At 44.2% G+C, this 23,969-nt stretch overlaps 1 protein-coding gene across 1 annotated transcript in view; it reads left to right on the top strand.

Moving 5' to 3' along the window:
- Positions 1-20,124: 20,124 nt before the first annotated feature.
- SLC29A3 (solute carrier family 29 member 3) overlaps positions 20,125-23,969 on the top strand; it is a 62,422-nt gene continuing 58,577 nt past the window's right edge. Inside the window, exon 1 of the mRNA XM_083146302.1 lies at positions 20,125-20,473. Coding sequence (XP_083002428.1) covers position 20,473 — 1 coding nt within the window. The 5' untranslated portion in view covers positions 20,125-20,472. The remainder of the gene's footprint in view (positions 20,474-23,969) is intronic.

Genomic DNA, 23,969 nt, shown 5'->3' on the forward strand with positions numbered 1-23,969 from the left:
GACGCTGTGCGCATGTGCACAGCGCATACTTGCCTACCTGACCCTCTCCATGCGGGAGAAAATGCTCTGTACCTGGACTTCCCTGGTAATGTATGATTGCCATCACCTGTGGTGAATAACCTTTCTTATCAATTACCAGCTCCCCACAGGTGATGGCAATCATACATTACCAGGGAAGGCCAGGAACAGAGCATTTTCTCCCTGAAGGAGAGGGTCAGGTAGGCAAGTATGGCACAGCGTCTATTCCTGCAGCCCGAGGGGCTAATTCACTAGACAAAGTAGATCCCATTCACTTGTGGGTTGTGGACAATTAATATCCTAATTTCCGTACATAATGAAGATCATCCAATCCTCACTGCTGACTTCTGGACAGTTGTAAAGAGCGGTTTTAGGATTTTATTCTGACTATTCCTTATTTCCCAGAAATGTTGATTTGGGTACTTATGTAGTATCTGGACGCCCGATTATCGCATCGCATCCTACCAAATCGCATGCGATGCGATGGACCCGATTTTCCATTGGATTCTATGGGAAAAAGGGTCCTTTTCATTTCCCCACTATCCAACTACGCATGGAGTTGGATATAAACCTGTGGCGAGCGCAGCGAGCCACCGAGCCCGAAGCGTGGCGAGCGGACGCGGATTTGTTAAAAAGTATTCCGCATCCCCTTGCGGGGCTCGCTGCGCTCGCCACGCTTCGGGCTCGGTGGCTCGCTACGCTCGCCACAGGTTTATATCCAACTCCATGCGTAGTTGGATAGTGGGGAAATGAAAAGGACCCTTTTCCCCATAGAATCCTATGTTAAAATGGACTCAGTGGGGATTACAAAATTGAGTCAGTTATACGAGGCCGATAGATTAAAATCATTCTCCCAGTTACAGGAGGAATATGACCTCCCACGTACATATTTTTACCGTTACCTACAGATTAGAAGCGCCCTAGGGAAACAATCCCAGGACACCTCCCCAATATTTGGAGAGTCAGTAATTAAAAAGATACTAAAACAACCGGGCAAAAATAAACTGGTATCAAGGTTCTATAAATCTATGAGAAGCTTAGAACAAAGTGACCAGTTAATAACACTCAAGATTAAATGGGAGGAAGATGTCGGGAGGTTAGACGATAAAGAATGGCAATCAGCCATAACCTCGATTATAAAGGCGACAAATGCACTACGAGTACAGCAAATTCAACTTTTTATATTGCATCGAGCATATCTTTCAATGACTAGGATAGTAAAATTTGGGGGGAGGACCTCTGATCAATGCCCTAAGTGTAAATCAACTTCGGGCTCATTTATACACCTGCTATGGGAATGCCCTGTTGTAGCAGAATATTGCAAAAAGCGATCCAGATAATGATTGAAACGGGAATACCCAGAGAAACACTAAATATTAAGCAATGTGTGCTTAGTATAGTAGTAGATTTTCATATTGATGTACCGCACCGTAACTACATCATAATTTTAACCTCCCTGGCCAAAGTAATAATCGCAAGAACCTGGCTGGCTAAAAAAGGACCTGAGATACAGGAGTGGATAGCTTTGACAAACTTAACATATAACCAGGAAAAAAGTCTTCATATAAACCGAAACACATTACATAAACACGAAGCAACATGGAATGGTTGGTTGAGCTCAAAATATTATAAATAGTAATTACTTTATTAGGACAGGTTATAATAAAAGAATTGATAAAATACAATTACACAATAGAGTGTGAAATGAATACACAATATTCTTCTTTTTTTTTGCACTTCCTCACTGTTTTATTGTGAAATTTTATTTTTCATAGCAAGAGATAATCCAACACGTGGCAATCACAAATAGTAGTTGATATTAAATACACAAACTGTCATAATTAGTATAATTATATAACAACGGTCACTTCAACACAGTAAAAATATTATTAATTTCACTGCCTACTAACTATTAAAACACACTACTAAAATCTATTTAGAACGAATTCAATGTAAACTTTTTTGTTTTAATACCTCTATATATTTATATTTGCTCTCCGCACAATAAGGAACATTTATTTGCAAAACCAACCAGACACAATCATACACAAAATCATACGATAAAAACTATCTACCCCCTTAATGTATGGAAAGAGGCAATCAACAACGTAGCAATAGGATCATAGCTTGTGCTTCTTAAATAATCTAAATGACTTGACAAATTTCTGTAATTTTCTAAGTGTCTGTACTTCTTATTATGTAATGTAAATCTCTAAATGTCTGCACTTTCTCTACATAATGTAAATACACATTTTATGTATTGTTATACTAAAAAGCCAATACAGATTGAAGTAAAAAAAAAAAAAAGAGGAAACAGGCGGCCGGGCCCTCCTCCACGTAGCCGTGGCGGCCGGCGGCCATGTTGCTGTGGCCGCAGTCTTTTAAAAGACTACAGGAGCATGGCCGCCGGCAGTGCAAATAAAAAAGTTAAGGCGGCCGCGGACACGGCATCGGCCAGCAGCACACCTGCCAGAGCGGCCTGGGGGGCATTTCACACTCTATTGTGTAATTGTATTTTATCAATTCTTTTATTATAACCTGTCCTAATAAAGTAATTACTATTTATAATATTTTGAGCTCAACCAACCATTCCATGTTGCTTCGTGTTTATGTAATGTGTTTCAGTCCGCCCCTGATTCTAACCATATTTCTCACAATACAAACCTTCACAAATTAAGGGGGCGCAGGTGGGGAATATTTACTACTACAATCCAGGCAGATATTTCTGATCCTCGTAAATATCTGCGTTTTTTGTGTAGAATAGATTGATTCGCATTTGATCAATTCAGTGTTCTTCTTTTCTGACTTTCAGGACACGTGGATCGGCGAATCCACAACCATTTCCATGGAAATGGCTAATAAATCCCAAATTTAGCGTCCGTTTCCACGAATGCAGATTTGGCTTTTCTATTAGCTGAATCTAGCGACGAGTCCCAGGATAAAATGGCCAGGATTTGAATAGGTGCCAGCTGACATTTCCGAGTATTGGAAATATCAGCCAGCAATGAGCAACACTCTTCAGGCAAAACCTTAGCAGCATTTATCATGAAAGGTAACTGCAGTACATTGAGCTGCAATGTAATGATATGTACAGTATGGTATAAATGGCAGTGTAGGACCATGCAGAGAATTGTGGTTCCTTGAGACAGGATGCGAGCATGGGATGCGGTCATTGGGACACCAGCATGATGGTCGACATGGGCAAGGTCGACAGGGTCAGTAGGTCGACATGGTTTTTTTTACTGTTTTTTTGAGCCAACATGTGCCGACAGGCGGTATTTCATGCCCTACCGTCCACTAGAGCGTGGTGGGAGAATAAAATAGTGTGCCCGAGCATATTGAGGCACTGTGCGCGAAGCATGTCGAGCGGACGTGGTGATAAGTTTCACTTTTTACATTGACTGTGTTGACATTCTGGTTTAAAAAAAAAAAGTTGACTTTTTCAATGTCAACCTCACCCTTGTCGACCTAAATGCGTGTGGGCCTAATGGTGTCAACCTAATGCTTGTGGACCATAATGCTGGTGACCTAATGATCAATACCTGCGAGCATAAATGTTTTATTTGCTACAGACATGGATGTACAGTATATTATTGGTGGCAATAGCAAATGTCTTTCTGCATATTTGTGTGTACATATGTAATAAACTGGAATTTTACTCTAATGTTTCTCTACCTTTCTCTTTCAGGTTCTATGTGCTTCCTTCTTCTACTTCCAAGACTCTTCTCTTGTCGGTAAGTATAGGCAATTTATTTTATAATAAGGAGTTTAATTTGTCATTTAAAATATCATATTAATTACATAGATAACTTTTCATCTTTCATAGAATATGAGACAATGCATGTCAACGTATAACAGATACAATGGCAAAACAATCTCAATTAATAAACAATCTCAATTAATAAACAATGCGATAAATTCTCCTATTTCGGTAAGCTAAATTGCAGTGCAAACAATAAACTTCAGAGTTGTTCCTCTAACGACCCAATTACTATACACATCTATTTTGCATACATTAAAGTCAACTTTACTTTTCTGAATACACATTCCTCTTTATACAGACAGCTCAACTTGTGTCCCAAAGGCTTCCCAGATATGTTACGGATTATTATATCAAGCCACACTGTCTGATTTTGACAATAACCTCTCGCTTTCAAAGTATCAACGTCTTTGCTACAATGTGTAATCCTGTGCTTCAATGGACTAGACCTCTCATATTTAATGCCGTCAGTTGAAATAAAAATCCCTTGCTTTCTTTAGGCTCTGTAACATATGGAAATGCTTTACTTGATCCTGTCTGTGTTTTTAATCGTAGAAACTACCGTGGTGATTTCTGAAGAACAATGGCATTCCCTTCCTAGGTAAGTATGCTGTGCTGTTAACAAGTCTTTGTATCCACTTAAGTATATAAGCTGTGCTGGTAACGAGTATTTGTATCCACTTAAGTATATACACTGGCACCCTTGCTCCCTCTTATAACCTAGACTAGGGTTTGCTGTTTCCTAACACTGTAAACAGGCTCTATCTACTCTGTGCTCAGAGATCTGGCAATATTGTCTATACAGGTGGCTGTACTATGGCTGCTATTCTGGAGACTGATCAAACGCTATTAGACACGGAGTCCCTTTTGTTCAGTCCTTGCAGGCAAACAATGGTCTATTGCAAATGTCTCATATGTTATCCCTCCTCCAATTTTCACAGGGAGGGCCTAAATGCGTCACTGCACTGTCTCTCTATATCCTGTGCTGGCAGTTGGCTCTCTGTTACTGGGCCTCGCCTCCGTCACGCCTACCTCTTTGTACCTGACCAGCGGTGGGGAGGGCCTAAGTGCGTCACTCCGGCCGCCCAGCACTCTCTCTGTGGCTCACAGCTCCCATGGGATCCCGCCCAGCGCCGTCCTTCTTCTGCCCGGCTCACCTCCTATTTGCGTCCGCAGCTCCGGGTCCGCCCAGCGGGCGGTGTCACGCCGCCTGGCGGATCAGTGCCCCTGGAGTTGGTGATGGACACGATCACCGGAGCGCGGTCCTGGGCCTTCAGCGCTGCGACGCTGTCCTCTGCCGCTGGCTTCCCTCTTCTGGCACTGGCTCCGTGTACACTGTCGGGGCGGCCGCCGGCTAACAGCAGATCGGGTCTCTCCGGTAAGTATGCTGACCGACGTCAGCACCACTGTTCACCTTCCCTGCGCAGCTCTGCCACCTTCTGACCCTGTCTCTGGGGACTCAACTGTCAAAACCTTAACGACCGCTCCTTTTTATAGGTTTATCCACGCGACCATATGGATCAAAACCGCAGGCACGCAGTTCTGGGGCTCGAGCACCCCAACTTTATTAGTCAATTCACCCCAGTCTTTGTTCACAGGGCTGCCTCAGTTGGAGCAGCTAGCTAAATCCCATGCATCCCTATTAAGGGGTGTAACAGATCCTCCATCCATGTCTGGTCCATGTCACTTGTTTATAATGTACACATCACTACCTATTCAGGTTATTACATACATCCCCCCTAAAACTTTGCGTGTCCCCACGCATTCTTATATAAAATATTACAACTTTTACACAAGTACATAACAATTTAATCCAAAGCTATTCTCTATAACGTAAAGGTAAGTGACCTTTATTACTTCTCTCTGACCTTCTTAACTCCGGTTCAGACATGCCTATCTTTGACAAAGCAATGCTATCAATATCATCAATTACAATTTCATGACGACTATAACATGGACTTTGTGAGCGTGGGCAACCAGTCCCCATAATAACAGGCCCAGTCATAAGCATTAACATTGCCATGGGATCAGTAAGAGGATCGCCCTTTCCTTCTTCAGGGAATCGGATCCCCCTTTCAATTTCCTCTTTCATAGTAGATGGTAACATCTCAGTTGTACACAATTTTAGTTTATTTCGATGCACCACACTAGTGTATCCATCAGATTGTCTCTCTATCCGATACGTGAATACATTGTCATCCGGAACCCCTACAATTTGATAGGGCTCTTCTTCCCATCTGTCGTCTAACTTTCCAGAACGGTGATTCTTCTTTTTCCACACGCGACTTCCCAACGGTAAGGGAATCGCTCGGGCGTCTAAGTTATAATTTTGTTCTTGTCGCTGATGCACTGTCTCCATCTTTTGTTGCACAATTTCTTTAGCGAGTTTCATCCGATTTTGATGCTCCTGTACCCAATCCGTTTCAGGGGGAAAGGAGTCATTTAATTCAGGTAACAGTTCCAAATCTCTAGGGAGCTTGCCCCTCCTGCCAAACAGTAGATAATACGGTGTAAATCCTGTAGAGCAGTGTTCGATGTTATTATATAGATAGGTAAGCTCTGGAAGGACACTTGGCCATCTATATCTTTTTTCCATTGGAAGACTTCTGATCATCCCAATCAGGGTCTGATTAACTCTCTCGCACAATCCGTTCGTTTGAGGATGATAAGCAGTTGTCCTTAATTTCTTGCACTCATACAGTTGACAGAGTTCTTTGAACAATTGCGACTCAAAAGCAGCACCTTGATCCGTTAAGATGCGATCTGGATATCCATAAGGGCGAACAAATTTATTTAGAAAGACCGTTGCTGTGGTCTTTGCGGTCATGTCTTTCACTGGGACAGCCACTATAAACTTGCTGTAATGATCGGTTATAGTGAGCATGTATTGATATCCTTGCGAACTCGTATCCAACTTTACGTGATCAAGAGCCACTAGTTCAAGGGGATATTGGCTGGTGATAGGATGTAAAGGGGCCTTCTGCGTTGGTCCAGTACTTCTTTTTCGGGAACAGACAGCACAATTCTGACACCACCTTTCCACGTCTGATTTTAACCCTATCCAGAAATATCGATTTCTCAACACAGCCTCAGTCTTTTGCATCCCAAAATGTCCAGATTCATTATGATAGGCTGTCAACAGATGTTCGACTTGTGCTCTGGGCACGACTATTTGCTGGAGGCTTTGATGCGTTCCGGGATCAACAATGCTCCTAACCATCACCCCTTTTCTAAAAAGGATTTTATCACGATGCCTCAACAATTTTATTAATTCTGGGTCGGCGGTTTTCCTCTGTTCCTTGGTCAACCAGACGTCATTCTGTATCATACGTCGGACCTCTTGTAAGATAGGGCTTTGAGTTTGAACTTCACTCCAATCTATTCCTGGAATCCCTTGATCCTCCTCTGTCATGTTGACTTGAATGACATTCTGCCTGACTCTAGAACGACTAAATGGCGGAGTCTCTATATCTTCCAATTCATCCTCTTTCTCCGTTAACTCTTCCGTGGGTAAGCGGGATAATGCATCTGCAGCGTTGTTGGTTTTACCGCTACCATACTGGATAGTATAATTAAAGTTTGCCAACCTCGATACCCATCTCTGTTCCAGGGCATTCAGGTGGGCTGACGGGAGATGGGCCAAAGGGTTGTTATCGGTGGTTATTATTACTTTGGCTGCGGCTAAATAATTTTTAAACTTTTCTGTGATTGCCCAAACCACAGCGAGGAATTCCAATTTAAAGGTACTGTAATTTTCGCCGTTCCTCTCAGTTTTCCTTAAACCTCTACTGGCGTAGGCGATTACTCTATTATTTCCATTTTCTTTCTGGTATAGGACGGCCCCCAGTCCTTGATGGCTAGCGTCTGTACTGACATAAAAGGGCTGTTCATAGTCTGGGTAAGCCAATAACGGGGCTTTCAGTAATGCAGATTTCAGTTGCTCAAACGCTTCTTGATGCACTTCAACCCATCGCACAGGGATATTGCTTTTCTTATCCGCACCTGACTTTCCACGTAAAAGTTCATTTAGGGGCGTGGCGATTTTGGCAAACCCCTGGATGAATCGTCTGTAATATCCTACAAACCCTAGAAAACTCCTAACTTCTTTAAGGGTTTTAGGAATCGGCCAATCTTCCACAACACGGGTCTTTTCGGGATCTGTTTCAATTCCATTGGCGCTAACTATATGGCCCAGATACTGTACACGAGGCTTTAGCAGATGACATTTCGCTGGTTTTAACTTGAGTCCGTACTTTGTCAACTGGGAGAGGACGTCATCAAGATGTTGCAGATGATCAGAATATGATTTAGAAAAAATGATGATGTCATCTAAATATAAGAGGACCATATCATAATTCCGGTGCCCAAGACAGTGCTCCATTACGCGTTGGAATGTCGCAGGTGCATTACACAGCCCAAATGGCATTCTGTCCCATTCGAAAAGGCCCATCGGGGTGGTGAATGCGGTCTTCTCTTGATCCTCGATGGCCATTGGGATTTGCCAGTATCCGCTTGTTAAGTCTAACGTAGAGAAAAACTTGGCAGTTTTTAATGCGGTTAACGTTTCTTCAATACGCGGTAAAGGATAGGCATCCTTATGGGTTACCGCATTGAGCTTTCTATAGTCGACACAACACCGGAGACTTCCATCTTTTTTCTTCACTATCACTAACGGTGCTGCCCATGGACTACAGCTATCCCTGATCACTCCGGACTCTTTCATTTCCTCCAACATCGTGCGTACTGGCTGATACAGAGCAGGGGGCAAAGGACGATGCCGTTCTTTAATAGGATGAGCTGTTCCAGTAGGAATATGGTGACAAACTCCCAGGGCCCTGCCGAAATCGGATGCATGTTTACTAAATGCGGCACTATTTTTCAACACAACCTGGATCACTCCTTGTCTTCGTTCTTCTGAAGTGCCCTCATCACCAATCTTTACATCTTTCAGCCAGGAACATTCAGTTGAGTGAGTTTCATGCTCCTCGGAGGTTGCCCCCTGTTGCGCTACCGTTAACACTTCTCCTAATACTTCTTGGAACGTTACTTGTGAGATCTTGGCAACAGGACAATACCGAAACATCCGCACCGGATAAGACTGAGGGTTTAATATCCGAACTGGCACTCTCCCTTGATGTACTGAGACTAGAGCCCGGGCAGCCACAAATGGATTCTGGCCTTCATTGTCACATGGTTCAACCAATGCTTCATAGTCGAGCCCTCCTGGTCCCATTCGAGCCTTGCACCATACAACCGTTTCAGAATTGGGTTGAAGAATAACAGGATTCCGGTCCGCAATTCGGGCTTTTCCTATTTCCCCAAGCTTATTAGCGAAATTTCTTTGGCCTTGTAGAAAACGAATGGTCTGCTGTAAGATTCTCCTTTCACCTGGCGGGGCTAAAGATATCTTGGTCCTCAGGGCGTAAATAATCTCATCCGGGCAGTTGCGTAGAACATTCATCCCAACGATGACAGGTGGGAAGTACTCATTCTTATCAGTGGAGATTAGAAAGCCCTGCGCTGGTAACTTAGTGTTCCCAATTTCCATCTCTGCTTCCCAATAACCACTACATGGAATGGGCTGGCCGTTACTTGCCACTAAATTCATCCAGTTAGTAGGGGGTGTGTTAATTTCATCTTTCTTCCAGTGTTTCATAAATTCGTCTAATTGAATTGTTGTCACTTGAGAGCCCGTGTCCAATAACGCAGGGACTTTCACTCCCCTTATCGAAATCTCCAATGAAAGACACTCTCCCACGTCTCCGTTCTATGTGCTTCCTTCTTCTACTTCCAAGACTCTTCTCTTGTCGGTAAGTATAGGCAATTTATTTTATAATAAGGAGTTTAATTTGTCATTTAAAATATCATATTAATTACATAGATAACTTTTCATCTTTCATAGAATATGAGACAATGCATGTCAACGTATAACAGATACAATGGCAAAACAATCTCAATTAATAAACAATCTCAATTAATAAACAATGCGATAAATTCTCCTATTTCGGTAAGCTAAATTGCAGTGCAAACAATAAACTTCAGAGTTGTTCCTCTAACGACCCAATTACTATACACATCTATTTTGCATACATTAAAGTCAACTTTACTTTTCTGAATACACATTCCTCTTTATACAGACAGCTCAACTTGTGTCCCAAAGGCTTCCCAGATATGTTACGGATTATTATATCAAGCCACACTGTCTGATTTTGACAATAACCTCTCGCTTTCAAAGTATCAACGTCTTTGCTACAATGTGTAATCCTGTGCTTCAATGGACTAGACCTCTCATATTTAATGCCGTCAGTTGAAATAAAAATCCCTTGCTTTCTTTAGGCTCTGTAACATATGGAAATGCTTTACTTGATCCTGTCTGTGTTTTTAATCGTAGAAACTACCGTGGTGATTTCTGAAGAACAATGGCATTCCCTTCCTAGGTAAGTATGCTGTGCTGTTAACAAGTCTTTGTATCCACTTAAGTATATAAGCTGTGCTGGTAACGAGTATTTGTATCCACTTAAGTATATACACTGGCACCCTTGCTCCCTCTTATAACCTAGACTAGGGTTTGCTGTTTCCTAACACTGTAAACAGGCTCTATCTACTCTGTGCTCAGAGATCTGGCAATATTGTCTATACAGGTGGCTGTACTATGGCTGCTATTCTGGAGACTGATCAAACGCTATTAGACACGGAGTCCCTTTTGTTCAGTCCTTGCAGGCAAACAATGGTCTATTGCAAATGTCTCATATGTTATCCCTCCTCCAATTTTCACAGGGAGGGCCTAAATGCGTCACTGCACTGTCTCTCTATATCCTGTGCTGGCAGTTGGCTCTCTGTTACTGGGCCTCGCCTCCGTCACGCCTACCTCTTTGTACCTGACCAGCGGTGGGGAGGGCCTAAGTGCGTCACTCCGGCCGCCCAGCACTCTCTCTGTGGCTCACAGCTCCCATGGGATCCCGCCCAGCGCCGTCCTTCTTCTGCCCGGCTCACCTCCTATTTGCGTCCGCAGCTCCGGGTCCGCCCAGCGGGCGGTGTCACGCCGCCCGCCGGCTAACAGCAGATCGGGTCTCTCCGGTAAGTATGCTGACCGACGTCAGCACCACTGTTCACCTTCCCTGCGCAGCTCTGCCACCTTCTGACCCTGTCTCTGGGGACTCAACTGTCAAAACCTTAACGACCGCTCCTTTTTATAGGTTTATCCACGCGACCATATGGATCAAAACCGCAGGCACGCAGTTCTGGGGCTCGAGCACCCCAACTTTATTAGTCAATTCACCCCAGTCTTTGTTCACAGGGCTGCCTCAGTTGGAGCAGCTAGCTAAATCCCATGCATCCCTATTAAGGGGTGTAACAGATCCTCCATCCATGTCTGGTCCATGTCACTTGTTTATAATGTACACATCACTACCTATTCAGGTTATTACACATACAGTATGATGGTGGAGTTCTGGCCTGCACATACTAATTTTAAACTTAATATGAAATGCTACCATGCTGAGACTTGTAGTACCACACAGGAAAAAAAATGCAGGTGTACACTCTACATGCTAAGGACACTGGCAATCACAAGGAATATAATGAACTCTGCAATGTAACATTTAAAATTGTTAGGAAAATTTTTGTCCAACAAATATGGATCGAATTACCATGACCAGGGATACGGTCATTAGGTCTATAGCATGATGGGCGAAAAGCATTAGGTTGACATGCTGAAAGGTTGACATGCAACAAGGTTTGACATGGGACTAGGTTGACATGGCTTTAGGTTGACAGGTCATTAGGTCAACATAGTTACATAGTAGTTAAGGCTGAATAAAGACTTGCGTCCATCTTGGTCAACCTATGTTTATAGTAGCTTATCCCTTGTTGTATAGTATCTTCTGATATTTTAAAGACCGATTGTTACTTATTCATACCCCTGGATGTTTTTAACTAATAAATGTTTATCCAAACTTATTTTAAACGTATTTATAGTGTCTGCCAACACCACTTCTTCAGGAAGAGAGTTCCAAAGTTTGACTGCTCTGACTGTAAAGAAATTTTTTCTACTAAGAGAACAAAAACTTTTTTTTTTTTCTAATCTAAACTCGTGCCCTCGCGTCCTAGGTTCCTTTTTATCAGTAAAAAGGGTGTTTGACAGTTCCTTATATTGGCCCCTGATATATTTGTACATGTTGAGCATGTCCCCCCCCCCCCCTTAAATAATCCCAAAATGCTCAATCTCTCCTCATAGTTTAAATTCTCCATTCCCCTAATTAATTTTGTTAACTTGGGCAGGGTCAACAGTCAAAAGGTTGACATGGGGTTTTTGACTGTTTTTGGAGCCGACATGTGCAGACAGGTGGTATTTCATGCCCTACCATCCACTAGGGCATGGCGGGAGAATAAAATAGTGTGCCGAGCGCAGCAAGGCACCGTACCGGAAGCATCGCGAGGAATGTGAGGGGATTTGGTGCACTTTAAACGGTGTCCATGCCAACTGTGTCGACATTCCGAAGAAAACTGTGAAAAATCCCATGTCGACCTTTTGACTGTCGACCTAGACACTGTCTACCTAATGACCTGTCAACATAAATCCATGTCGACCTTGACCCATGTGAACCTAAACCCATGTCAACCTAATGACCTGTTGATCTAGACCACAGGTCTTCAACCTGTGGCCCTCCAGATGTTGTGGAACTACATTTCCCAGCATGCCCTGACAGTTTTGGCATGTTCTTATAGGAAAAAATGTGGCAATGCATGTTGGAACATGTAGTTTTACAACATCTGGAGGGCCATAGGTTGAAGACCCATGATCTAGACCCATGTCGACCTAGATTCATGGTGTCAACCTAATGCTTGTCGACTCTCTTACTGTAGACCTAATGATCTACACCCCACGACCAGGTAACCTCATAAGGTAGGTCCCTAACATGGGACCCCCGGACCAGCACAACCCAACTGAACCCAAGGCACGCTAGTGAGAAGTAGGAGTTTAAGCATGAAATGTGTAAAAATTTATATCAGTGTTATATACAGTAGGTGAGTAGTAATTAGGGTGTTTAAAAGCGATACCTTACTGCAAAGTAGTTTTGGTACTAAAAAGTGTTAGACCAGATTGTGTTACAATAACGCTTAATAATGATATTTAATAGTATAATGCAGTGGCTCCCAAACTTTTTTCAATCATGACACCCCTAAGTATCAGAATTTTGTTCATGCCACCCCTAGCCCAAATGTTTCTAAATGTATGAAAACAACATTAAAGTAAGTAAATTGTGTTTATCTCTATTCCTCGGGGTCAGTTATGTGGTGGGAGACATGATTCACTTCTGTTTGCCCACAATTTGTCTATTACACTGATCATAAATAATTTTAATGGGTCATGGTCCACCAATCCATGGCATCCCTGCAAGTCGCCCAAGGCACCCCAGGGTGCCACGGCACACAGCTTGGGAACCACTGGTATAGTGTTATATTTACTCTCTGTGATTTCACCTTTAAAAGAGTGCCATTTCATACCTGTTATAGAGAAGACTAATTTCTCATCAGGTGCAATGATCCAAATATTAGTCCTGCTTAGTGGAGGAAAACTGCTTTCATTCAAAAGGGTCCCTGATCCAAAACATGAAGGTTAATTTCAACCTGTAGACCATAACAGATGTGGCTAAACACAATAAATCTTGCTGTAAAATGTTACTCATGAGAGTTAATATAGTTTAAAAAAAATTGAAAGGTCAACTAGTTCATAAGTCCTCAGGGCCCTGAAAAAGTTGCACGATTTGTATGCAAGAAAAGTAATAAATGTTCAGTACAGAAAAAATAACATGCAAGCAATACATGAATGATTGTTTTATTAGATTACGGTAATCCGTAGCATTTAAAATCCTACCTCCAAAACAGAAACTACACATACGTATGCTTGATGCCATTTAAGATGTTCCGACTGCAAGCAGAGAGTAGTACTGTAGAGTGGAGGGAAGGCAGATCATTCTTGCCCAGTACCATCATGGGACTAGGGAACTGAAAAACTGATATCCCTGAAACTAGATCAGTGGTCTCCAACCTTAATCGGGCGTGAGCTACTCAAGTCAAAATAAACCACCTGAAGAGCTACTAAACAAAAACAAAAATCTGCCTAATAATAACTAAACAATGCCCCTTACCCATTATGCCACACACCGTAATGCCCCTGACACATTATACCACACTCCGCAATGCTTCTGAAGCATAATGCGTACCTTCTAGCTTTGCCGTCACATGAAGAGGAACAAGATTTTGAGGGCACAGTTTTTGCCACTGTGGGAGCATGGGCAGCACAGTTTGAGCTGCTGGCCATGCATCAGCCCCTCTGCCTGCCTAAATAGATGCTGTGTGCATGCACCCAGTGTCGAATCCCTGCTGTTTTGCTCAGCAGATCAGCGGCAGGCAAGGGGAGCTCCTAAATGGTGCCCACCAAGGGATGGCCCAGCAATAATTGAGACCGTTATATGGTATGCATTATGCCACACACCGTAATGCCTGGCACATTATGCCACACACCGCAATGCTTCTGACACAATATGCTGCACACGATATCCCACAGTAAGGCTTCTAATAAAATACCTGCTAGTTGCCAGAGTTGCAATGTTCATTGCCAGGGGTCAGTGCTCATTGCCAAGGGTTAATGGTCATTGCCAAGTGGTCAATGCTCGTTGCCATAGGCTAATGCTCGTTGCCAGGGCTTCATGCTCGTTGCCAGGGCTTCATGCTCGTTGCCAGGGCTTCATGCTCGTTGCCAGGGGTTATGCTCGTTGCCAGGGGTTAATGCTTGCTGCTTGCCCACCATTGTCGTCTTCCCCCGCCTCAGAGGAGACAAACGCTAGAGGCCATATTTGACCTCTAGCATCTGACAGGGAGTACATCACTGCAGAGTTACCTGGAAATGCCGGAAGCAAATAGTGCTGTGCTCCCTTTCAGACACTAGAGGTCATATATGATCTCTAGTGTTTGTCTCCTCGGAGTGGGCTGGAAGCAGTAGTAGAGCCACCCAAATTGCTTCGGTGAGCTACCGGTAGCTTGCGAGCGACGGGTTGGCGACCACTGCTCTAGATCATCATGAGTTGCCTGTCATAAATATGAGCGTTCAATGAAATAGTGATCGTTGGGCAGATGTATTCAGCCTGGTAAAATGATAAGGTGGAAGGTGGTAACGCACCAGCCAATCGGCTGTGTTTGAAAATGACAGTTAGAAGTTGACTGGACGGTGTGTTATAAACTTCATCATCACTTTATCCGGCTTAATACATCTGCCCCAATATGTGAAGATGGCATCTTGGGCAAGTTGGGGTTGAGGGCCTGATTCAGAGATGTATGCAAACCTGAATTCTTTTTATGTAGTTCATTGAATAAAAATGGTGTGCCATGTATCCTGATGGTCTTGGTGGGTGTGGATTATTGGGCTGACTGGGAAAGAGGTTGACCGTAATAGGTCTCTCTCTCTGCACTAATTACTATTCCAAATCATAGTCCACCTGTGTGGTAAATAATGAGAATGTTACAAAAATAGGGAAAAAGACATTTCGGCCATTGTCACATTGACCTTTTGAGCCTGTTGGCAATAAGCACTGTCGACCTATTGACCATGTCAACCTTGTGTACCTTGATTTAGTGCATATCAACCTTATGTTGTAGACCTATTGACTAATAACTGTTGACTTAATATCAAGATTCTGGTCTTGTTTTTGGTGGATACAAAGAGGATTTCCTCAATGTGATTGACAATAAGGGACCAGTTAGGGTAGTTTCAGCAAAAGTGCAGGGACGTTGGTCCATGGCTCAGCTTGCGACTTTGAGCCTGTTACAATTTGCCCCAGCATCTCACTTGGTTGATGTTCACTTGATTTGTGTCCAATGGTTGCATCTTTGAATGTAAATGGCGAATCAGAGATGCTGATTATGGGAGACTATACGACTCCCGTAAGGTATGACCTTTGCATATTTTCACAAAGCTGCTGCGTACATATTTGCAGCTGCAAATTAATATTCAGGCATCTTTGAGTAGACCGTAAAGGACAATGGGCCTGATTTAGTGTCAGTTACAGTTTTGCTAATATAGAAAAGCTTCAACTGCTGTATCTTGCATGCTGGGAACCAGCCAGCACAGCATCACAGAATTAGGGGGTTTGCCCACTGCCTTTGCAGTTTGGCTGTGAAGACTGGCGCACTACTACCATGCTTTGGTGAAAGTTTACTACTAAACATTTTATTACCTGTCATGGTATGTGTATGGTATCCCGGCACTTTGGGGGGGAAAAAAGAGCAAAACATTGGTTTTGCTGTGCCATCGATGGAGGGAAGCTATCTGGTTCTCCCCCATCAATGGCAAAAGTATTCAACATCGGCCACAAACCATCGATGATTTCAAATCGTCAATGGTCGATGGCCATCCTAGTACTTCGTATTATCATGATTTACTACACTATGATATTCCCCCTTCTCTTCACATGTCCTAACCATTCATAAGGAGAAAACGAGGAAAAGGGGAGAGGACCTTAAGGGCAATGGGGGTGATTCTGGTTGGTTTGTAAAAGCAAACTTCTTCTTTAATGGACAAAACCATGTGCACTGCAGGTGGGGCAGATGTAACATGTGCAGAGAAGGTTGCATTTTGGTGAGTTATTTTGTTTCTGTGCAGGGTAAGTACTGGCCATAGGCAAATCTAGAATTATTGTAATGGGAGGTCCCAGATCTAGATATAATAGCAGGGGGACCTTTGCGCGGCGTAGCCGCGCACCAAAAAGGGGGCATGGCCTCATGGGAAGGAGGCGTGACATCACAAAAAGGGGTGTGGTATTACACTTTAGACCATACACAGTAATGCCCATTACTCAATTTAGCAAACTCCGTAATGCCCATTACACATAAAGCCACACGCCGTAATGCCAATTAAACATAAGGCCACACACCATAATGCCCATTACACATTGTGCCACACATCATGATGCCCATTACATACTATATAACAAACCGTAATGCCCATTACATATTTGCCACATAAGTGCAGCTTACCTACGTGCTCATTGCTAGGGGGTTCTTGCTTGATGGCACCATAGTACCCATTACACATGATGTACCCATTACACATGATGCCATACACCATAGTACCCATTACACATAATGCCGCACACATAATGTCCCTTACACATGATGCTGCACACATAAGGCCCCTTACACATGATGCTGCACACATAATGCCCCTTACACATGATGCTGCACACATAATGCCCCTTACACATGATGCTGCACACATAATGCCCCTTACACATGATGCTGCACACCGTAATGCCCCTTACACATTAAGCCACACATTATGCGTAATGCCCCCACATACCGCCACTTGTAGCGTCCAGTAAGCAATGCCCCCAAAAGTGCCACTTACTGTAAAATTTTATATGAGCCTTCGCTGCTGCTTCTATGGGGAGAGGAGCAGAGCAGAGTGCAGTGCAGAGCACGCTCCCACTCCCCTCCTGGTGTCCTCTCTAGCCGAGTGGACATTTGAAATATTGTGCACGCTGTTGTTGTGCGTGACATCGGGGGAGCACACCAGGCGCCGGCACCACATGATTAAAGGTGGGGCGGGCTGAGGTGAAAGCGGGGAGAAAAATTGGAGCAGAAGCTGCAGGGGTGACAGTCATTGACAGCTGGGCAGACAGCAGGGGGCTGTCCGGCTGTATTCAGAGCACTACAGGTCACGGCTATTTGAAATAATACCCCTTTCACAACAGAAAATGCAGGGATTTACCCGGGAATATGGTCCCAGGATCATGCAGGGACATTCCCAGGCTGACCCCTTATACACCAGCCTAGTCCCTGCATTTTCTGGTGTGAGGGGGAGAGAAAACCACTCCCATCTCCCTACCCCCCTTTAACCAACCAGCTATATCTTTGGAACCAACTGACCCATTTACAGTTGGCTTCAAATGAATTTGGTCCCGTAAAACTGGGCTGTTTGGTTCCAGAGAAATCTACCCTCAATGAACATAAACAGTCATGAAATTACATTTAAGAAATGAAAAAAAAAAAAAGGTTTAACCTCAATATTCCTGGAACCAATTAACCCATATGGATTCAGCCTGGTATCAGATTGAAGGTCCAGCGATTTGGGTTTGACTGAGATCAACCTCGAGCTTCAGTGATGCCAAAGGGGGAACTGGCAGCCATTGGAACTGGGTGGGGGTCGGAATTAGCGGGTCCCATGTTATCCTATAAGGAAAACATTCCAGCTTTGCCTGGCAGTATCTCCGGTTCCAGGGGGCTAGAGACACGGGGCAGGGCTCGTTGGAAAGCCCTAGCCCTCAGCTACAAAATGGGCTAATGGGTGGTCCTGTGCACCCCCAGACCACCCCCTAGATTCGCCTATGGTACTGGCTGCTGTATTCTTACACTGCAATTTAGATTTCAGTTTGAAATGGCGATGTAACTCTCTCTGCACATGTTACATCATTTCTGGGATTCTCCTGGATTTCTGGGATTCTCCCGGATTTGGTGGCAACCCTCCAGGAGGCTTTTCCAGTCACTCGGATTCCAGGATTCTCAAAGAATCCGGGTGACTGGTAAAGCCTGGACAGCCTCCGAATATGGTGCTGCCGCTGCCCAGCCTGTTGGCTTCTCTGGGCAAGCTCCGGGTCGCGGCGGAGGAGATAATCATGCTGAGAGGGACTCTCTCAGCCTGAGGGGTGAGCCTGTGTACCTGGCTCGGTGTAGCCTCACTATTGTTCACAGTGGCATTGTACTGACTGACTGCCGGCCGGCGTGAAGCTACAGACGCTAGTCTTTGTGTGCAGCCTGCAGGAGCCTCACGTCCCGCCGCCAGCATCGGGTGTGTTTACGTGTGAACTGCAGGACATGTCACTCATTTTACTGAGGTGAGAACTATCCCGAAGGAGCCCAATGAGTGGCACACACCCTGCGGCCTTGGACAGGTGACTGTCAGCTCTGCAGCCAGGGTGGTGATTCCCGGCTGTAATGTCCTCTCCCTGCAGTGGGCCAGTCGTGAGCATCAAAATATTTCTTGTTTTGTTCTCTTGCAAATACCAAAGACTGCATTGTTTATTACTTTAATGTATGTATCGCTTTTATTTGTCTTTGGTCTATTACATGTATAAATATTTAATTTGCTGCATTAGTTTTGCATGTGGTTATTCTTATGCCTGAGAGATATAACTATTTTTGCATGCCAAAGCGAAACCATTATCTCAACATTTATCCATGTTAGTTTGAACACTGACGCTTCTGTTTCATTGGGGTCTGTGACTTTTATATTTTTTGTTAATGCTGGAATCAGATTTTCAGTGCAGATTGACTTGGGCCCACATCTATTGCTGAATAATTTTATTTACATGAACAATTTCTTGTTGGGGGGGGGGGGGGGTGCCTGTCTGGGAGTGTCCTGTCCAGTGGGGCTGCCTATAACATATGTCACCAAGGAGAGTAGAAGGGCGAGAATAAAGCAGGGTTGCCTACCCACCCGGAATGGCCGGGAGGGTCCCGGAAATCGGGTCCCCCTCCCGGCCCCCCGGAAAGGGTGGAAATCCTCCCGCATATCCCCCCAGCTCCCGCGATGTGTCCCTCGGTGGGGGGGTCCGCGGGTAAAAGGCTGCGATCGCCGCATTTTAGCCCCCCCCCCCCCCACAGTGCAATGCCTGAAATACCGGCATTGCACAGCAGGGGTGGGGCTAAAATGACGCAGCGCTGTAGACACGCCCCCAAACTGTGTGACCACGCCCCCAAACCGCCTCTTTTTCACCCCCAATGATATGGCTTCCCTGCCTAACAGAGCTGACTGCCCTCTCCAGGAGAGGGCAGCTCAAAAGTCGGCAAGTATGGAATAAAGCCTCACCAGAAACTACAAGCTCCAGATTGCAGAGTTTGATGTCCGGTCAGGCGTTCCGGGCTCTTGTGGTTTGATTTTTACTTCATCCCGCTTTGGCGACCTCTGGGGTAGATTTATTAAGCTCTGTGAAATGATAAAGTGTCTGGTTTTTATCACCGGCCAATCAGTTCCTACCTGTGAGGTTACAGGCTTGGTTTGAAAAATGACAGGTAGGAGCTGATTGGCCGGTGATAAAAACTAGACACTTTATCACTTCACCGAGCTTAATAAATCTGCCCCTGAGTTTGATTAACTCTTCTATAGCTGCTCTAGGCAAAGTGGAAACTGGAAATTGTCTACTTGTTTTATTTCATATCCTGCTGCCAGGTTATGTGTGTGCATCCAACTATATGTCAAAGAGCATTCAGTGAAGGGTTTCCTGTACTAGATGTATCTCACTCACATGCACACAGACATCACATGATGCACACACAGTACATTCACACAGTTGTGTCACATGCACACACATTTTCTCTACTTATGCTCATTACGGAGGTGATGCCCCCACTAAGCCCGGAGCACCTGTACACTGCATGCCGTCTGCACTGTGTATGCTGTTTCCTTTCCTGTGTGTGTAACGCGTCGCTGACAAGTGACAACAACCAGGCTGCCTGTGTGTGAGAACAGGACAGGCCGGAGCTCATCCCCGGGGCGTCGCTAGACGTCCCCCCGCCCATCGCCCTCTCCTGCCCGGCAGCAGGAGATAGGATAGGAAGCAGGCGGCTCAGTGAGGCCGGCATCCCAGCACCAGCTGTAGCACCGCCGCACTGCCCCGGATGTAGCTGCCCTGATAAACAGTAAGTGGCAGCGTCTGCGCCGGGGTCCCCCCTCTGCTTGGCAGCGCCAGTGCCCGGCTGGATGGCACCGTGTTCATGGCAACTGCCCATGTTATGTCTCCTGTTTGCTGCCTGCTCTTTTACTGTACTGATGGTGATAGATTCATACTGTAGCCTAGTCCTTTGATACTGCCACACACACACCCTGCCACTGCCCAGCCTGGGGACACCTGCCATACTGTGCCACACACACACATGTCATACACTTGCCAACCAATGCCCCTCACTGCCACAGCACAGATGAGCCTGGGGATCTGCAGGGCCAGCCTCTGCCCCTCACTGCCACACACACAGCTGTCATACACCAGCCAGCCTCTGCCCCTCACTGACGCAGCCCAAGGTGGGTATACCTGCCATACTATGCCATACACCTGCCAGGCCAGCCTGTGCCCATCACTGCTACAACCCAGGCATGAGGATCTGTCCTGATTCTCCTTATTACAGGACATGGCTTCTGACTGCTGCCAGGACAATCACTGAGCCCTTTTAACTTTAGGGAGTTTGTTAATGACATTGCAATAAGGCTTGTACTCTGCTGCTGCTCTAGTAATGTTATACCCCTTTCACATTGCACTTTTAAAATGGTATATTGCCGTTTTTTTCCCATTTTAAAACGTTTAAGGCTGCAATGTGAAAGTGCCAAAGTTGATTTACCGGTTAAAGATAACCGGTATTTCAATACGGTTAAAAAGCAGAGTCCTACACGTTTTAAAGCCGTTTTGTAGGCAGTGTGAATGGCTCTATTTCAATGGCTTGAAACGTGTCCCTTGGGGGTTAAACGGGTTGAATTTTGAATGGTATTAAATGATTTTTAAAACGGTTTTCACCTGCAATGTGAAAGGTCTTAAGGCTCAGACCCGTTTTAAAGTCCCATTTAAGAATACCGTGTCATTACCCATTTCTGCAATGTGAAAGCAGTATTAGTTATTTCAAAAACACTAGAGATGGGTGAAGATATTTTACATATTGTTTTACTGCTAAAGGAAAAAAACACAAACACAACCTACTGTATTGTGTATCTTTTTTGGGGTTACAGAAGCTACTTGTTAATAAAAGCAAACAAATAAAAAATAGCTACAGGCTGTGGGCGTCTTTCTGTGTATTTGTTTTCCAAAATGTAACTGAATATGTGATCTGAAGTGTTTCTTTTAAAACCCCATGACCATGCCGTGTATTCATATGTAAGGGACAAGAGAAGCTATTGTACTGGCTGGAAGTACTTGTACAGTGCTCTTAATTGTTGGAAATTAATTTTTTTCTTGTCATGTGGTTGTACTGTTACATATGTATTATTTATTTTTTGAGTAGTAGCAGTCCTATAACACTAAGGGGGTATTCAATAAGTGCTGAAAATCTGCACTTTTCGGCAATTTTCGCTCAAATTTACATTCAACCTATTTAATCCAAGTGGTGATTTTTCAATTACAATTGTATAACTCCTGTGCTGGAGAAAACCCATGCAAACATGGGGGAGTATACAAACAGCACACGGATATTTATGTCTTCTCATAGTAACAAATACACCTTATTAGCTAGTTAAAATTCATTGGATGGACTATACATAGGGTCTGATTTTGAGTCACTCACAGGGTGAAATTTAATAGGATGAGAGATTCAGAAAGTGAGAGATTTGGTAAGAAATATCCAGTTTTTTAAGGCGGCAATCATTTACACGGCAACATTAGACTGCTTTTGCAGTGTAAATGATTGCCGCTTTAAAAAACTGGAAATTTCTTATCAATTCTCTCACTTTCTGAATCTCATCCTATTATATTTCCCCCACAGTGGCGGATGCAGTTGAGTGATTTTTTTGCTACTCTGCATGGGCCCAGAGTCACAGATGGATCTTTGGGGGAAATTTACTAAGATCCCCAAATATGACTGATGCCGGGTACGAATTTATACGACCACCATCTATCGTTTTTTCAGGAAAATATGAATCGTAGATAGGGCATATTTACTAATCTGCCCTATTTATTGATTTGTATTCTCCGTATGCCACCATATTCATATGTAGCGGCCATATATACGCCAGCTAAATACAAATACGAGTCGGCAGCCCCTCCACAGATCAGTCCGATCCATTCAGGCTGCAGTGTTAAAAAAATGAATATAAATAAATAATTTGAATAAACGTCGTGGAGTCTCCCCCCGGCCGTAACCAGCCCTAGGCTTAAAGAGCTGGTCCTGGTTTTAAAAATCACAGGGCAAACTGGATAGGGGATCCCCTGATGTTTTAAAACCAGCACCAGGCTCAAGGGCCGGTTCTGGTTCCCAAAATATGGGGGGACAAAATGAGTAGGGGTTATTGTAACCAGCCTTATTGTATAAGGTCCCGCGGCCGAAGCATTATACCCACTGACTGATCAGCCCGGGCAGGGACCCTGGGGTAGTGGGGAACCCCCAATAAAGGGGTCCCCCATTAGGATTAACCCTGCCCGGGCTGCCCTTGGTGCCCCTGTGCGGTGGGCACTGGGCTGATAGCCATTGTGTAAAAATAGAAAAAAATGTATGTATTGTTGTGAAACTATGAGTCCCAGCAAGCCTGCACCACATGCAGGGACTTGGAGAACAATAAGTCCCAGCATATGGGGCATTAAAGGGCAGACTGGAACTTGTAGTTCCACAACAGTACAAATAGTAAAATAAACATACACACACACCAGTAAAGTATAACTTTATAACATACATCACATACATACTGATACTTGCCTACCTTGACACGTAGGTATCCATCCCTCCGCTGGTCCTTAAGATAATCCATATGGGTACCTGTTGAAGGAATTTATGCTTACAGCTCCTTCGCATGGATAACATCCTCTTCTGTCCATGTAGGTACTTGGCAAAATAACAGAGTACCTGATGGCATGATGAGCAGAGAGAAACGCTGAATGTAGTGTCTGTGCAGGCTGATCTGTGCAGGCTTCTGCCAAATACGAGTATTTTCAAGGCGTATTTTTGTGGCAATTAGCGGCCGTATGTTATATATATATATATTATATACGGCCGCTTAATCATTTAGGAATCACCTTTCGAATGAATGGTGATTTCTACTCGTATTCTGTCAATGGCGTATGTATTCGTAAATACAAATGTGCCATGAATATGAATAGGCGGATTTTCGGCATAGTAAATGCCAAAATTACGTATAGGCAGTCTTATTTGCATAGTAAATTTCCTCCACAGTCTCAGAACTGTTTTGAAAAAAGTAGTATAACCCAAGCTGCGCACAGCTGCTGACACATTCTGTATTTACAGAGGTTCGACTTAACCCTTCACCAACAATAGTGCACAAGTAAAACGTTCTTGCATGTCAGTAGTGCCCTCTGCCTTACGTGGATTTCATACGGACAACCGAGGAGAAGTGATATAGTGAAGCACACTCTAATCACAAATGATCACGCAAACAGAAGGGGTGCTGCACATATGCGAGATTGACTACACCTTTATAGTCCTT

This window comes from Crinia signifera, chromosome 6 (genome assembly GCF_055691185.1).
Source record: "Crinia signifera chromosome 6, ASM5569118v1, whole genome shotgun sequence".
Lineage (NCBI taxonomy): Eukaryota > Metazoa > Chordata > Amphibia > Anura > Myobatrachidae > Crinia > Crinia signifera.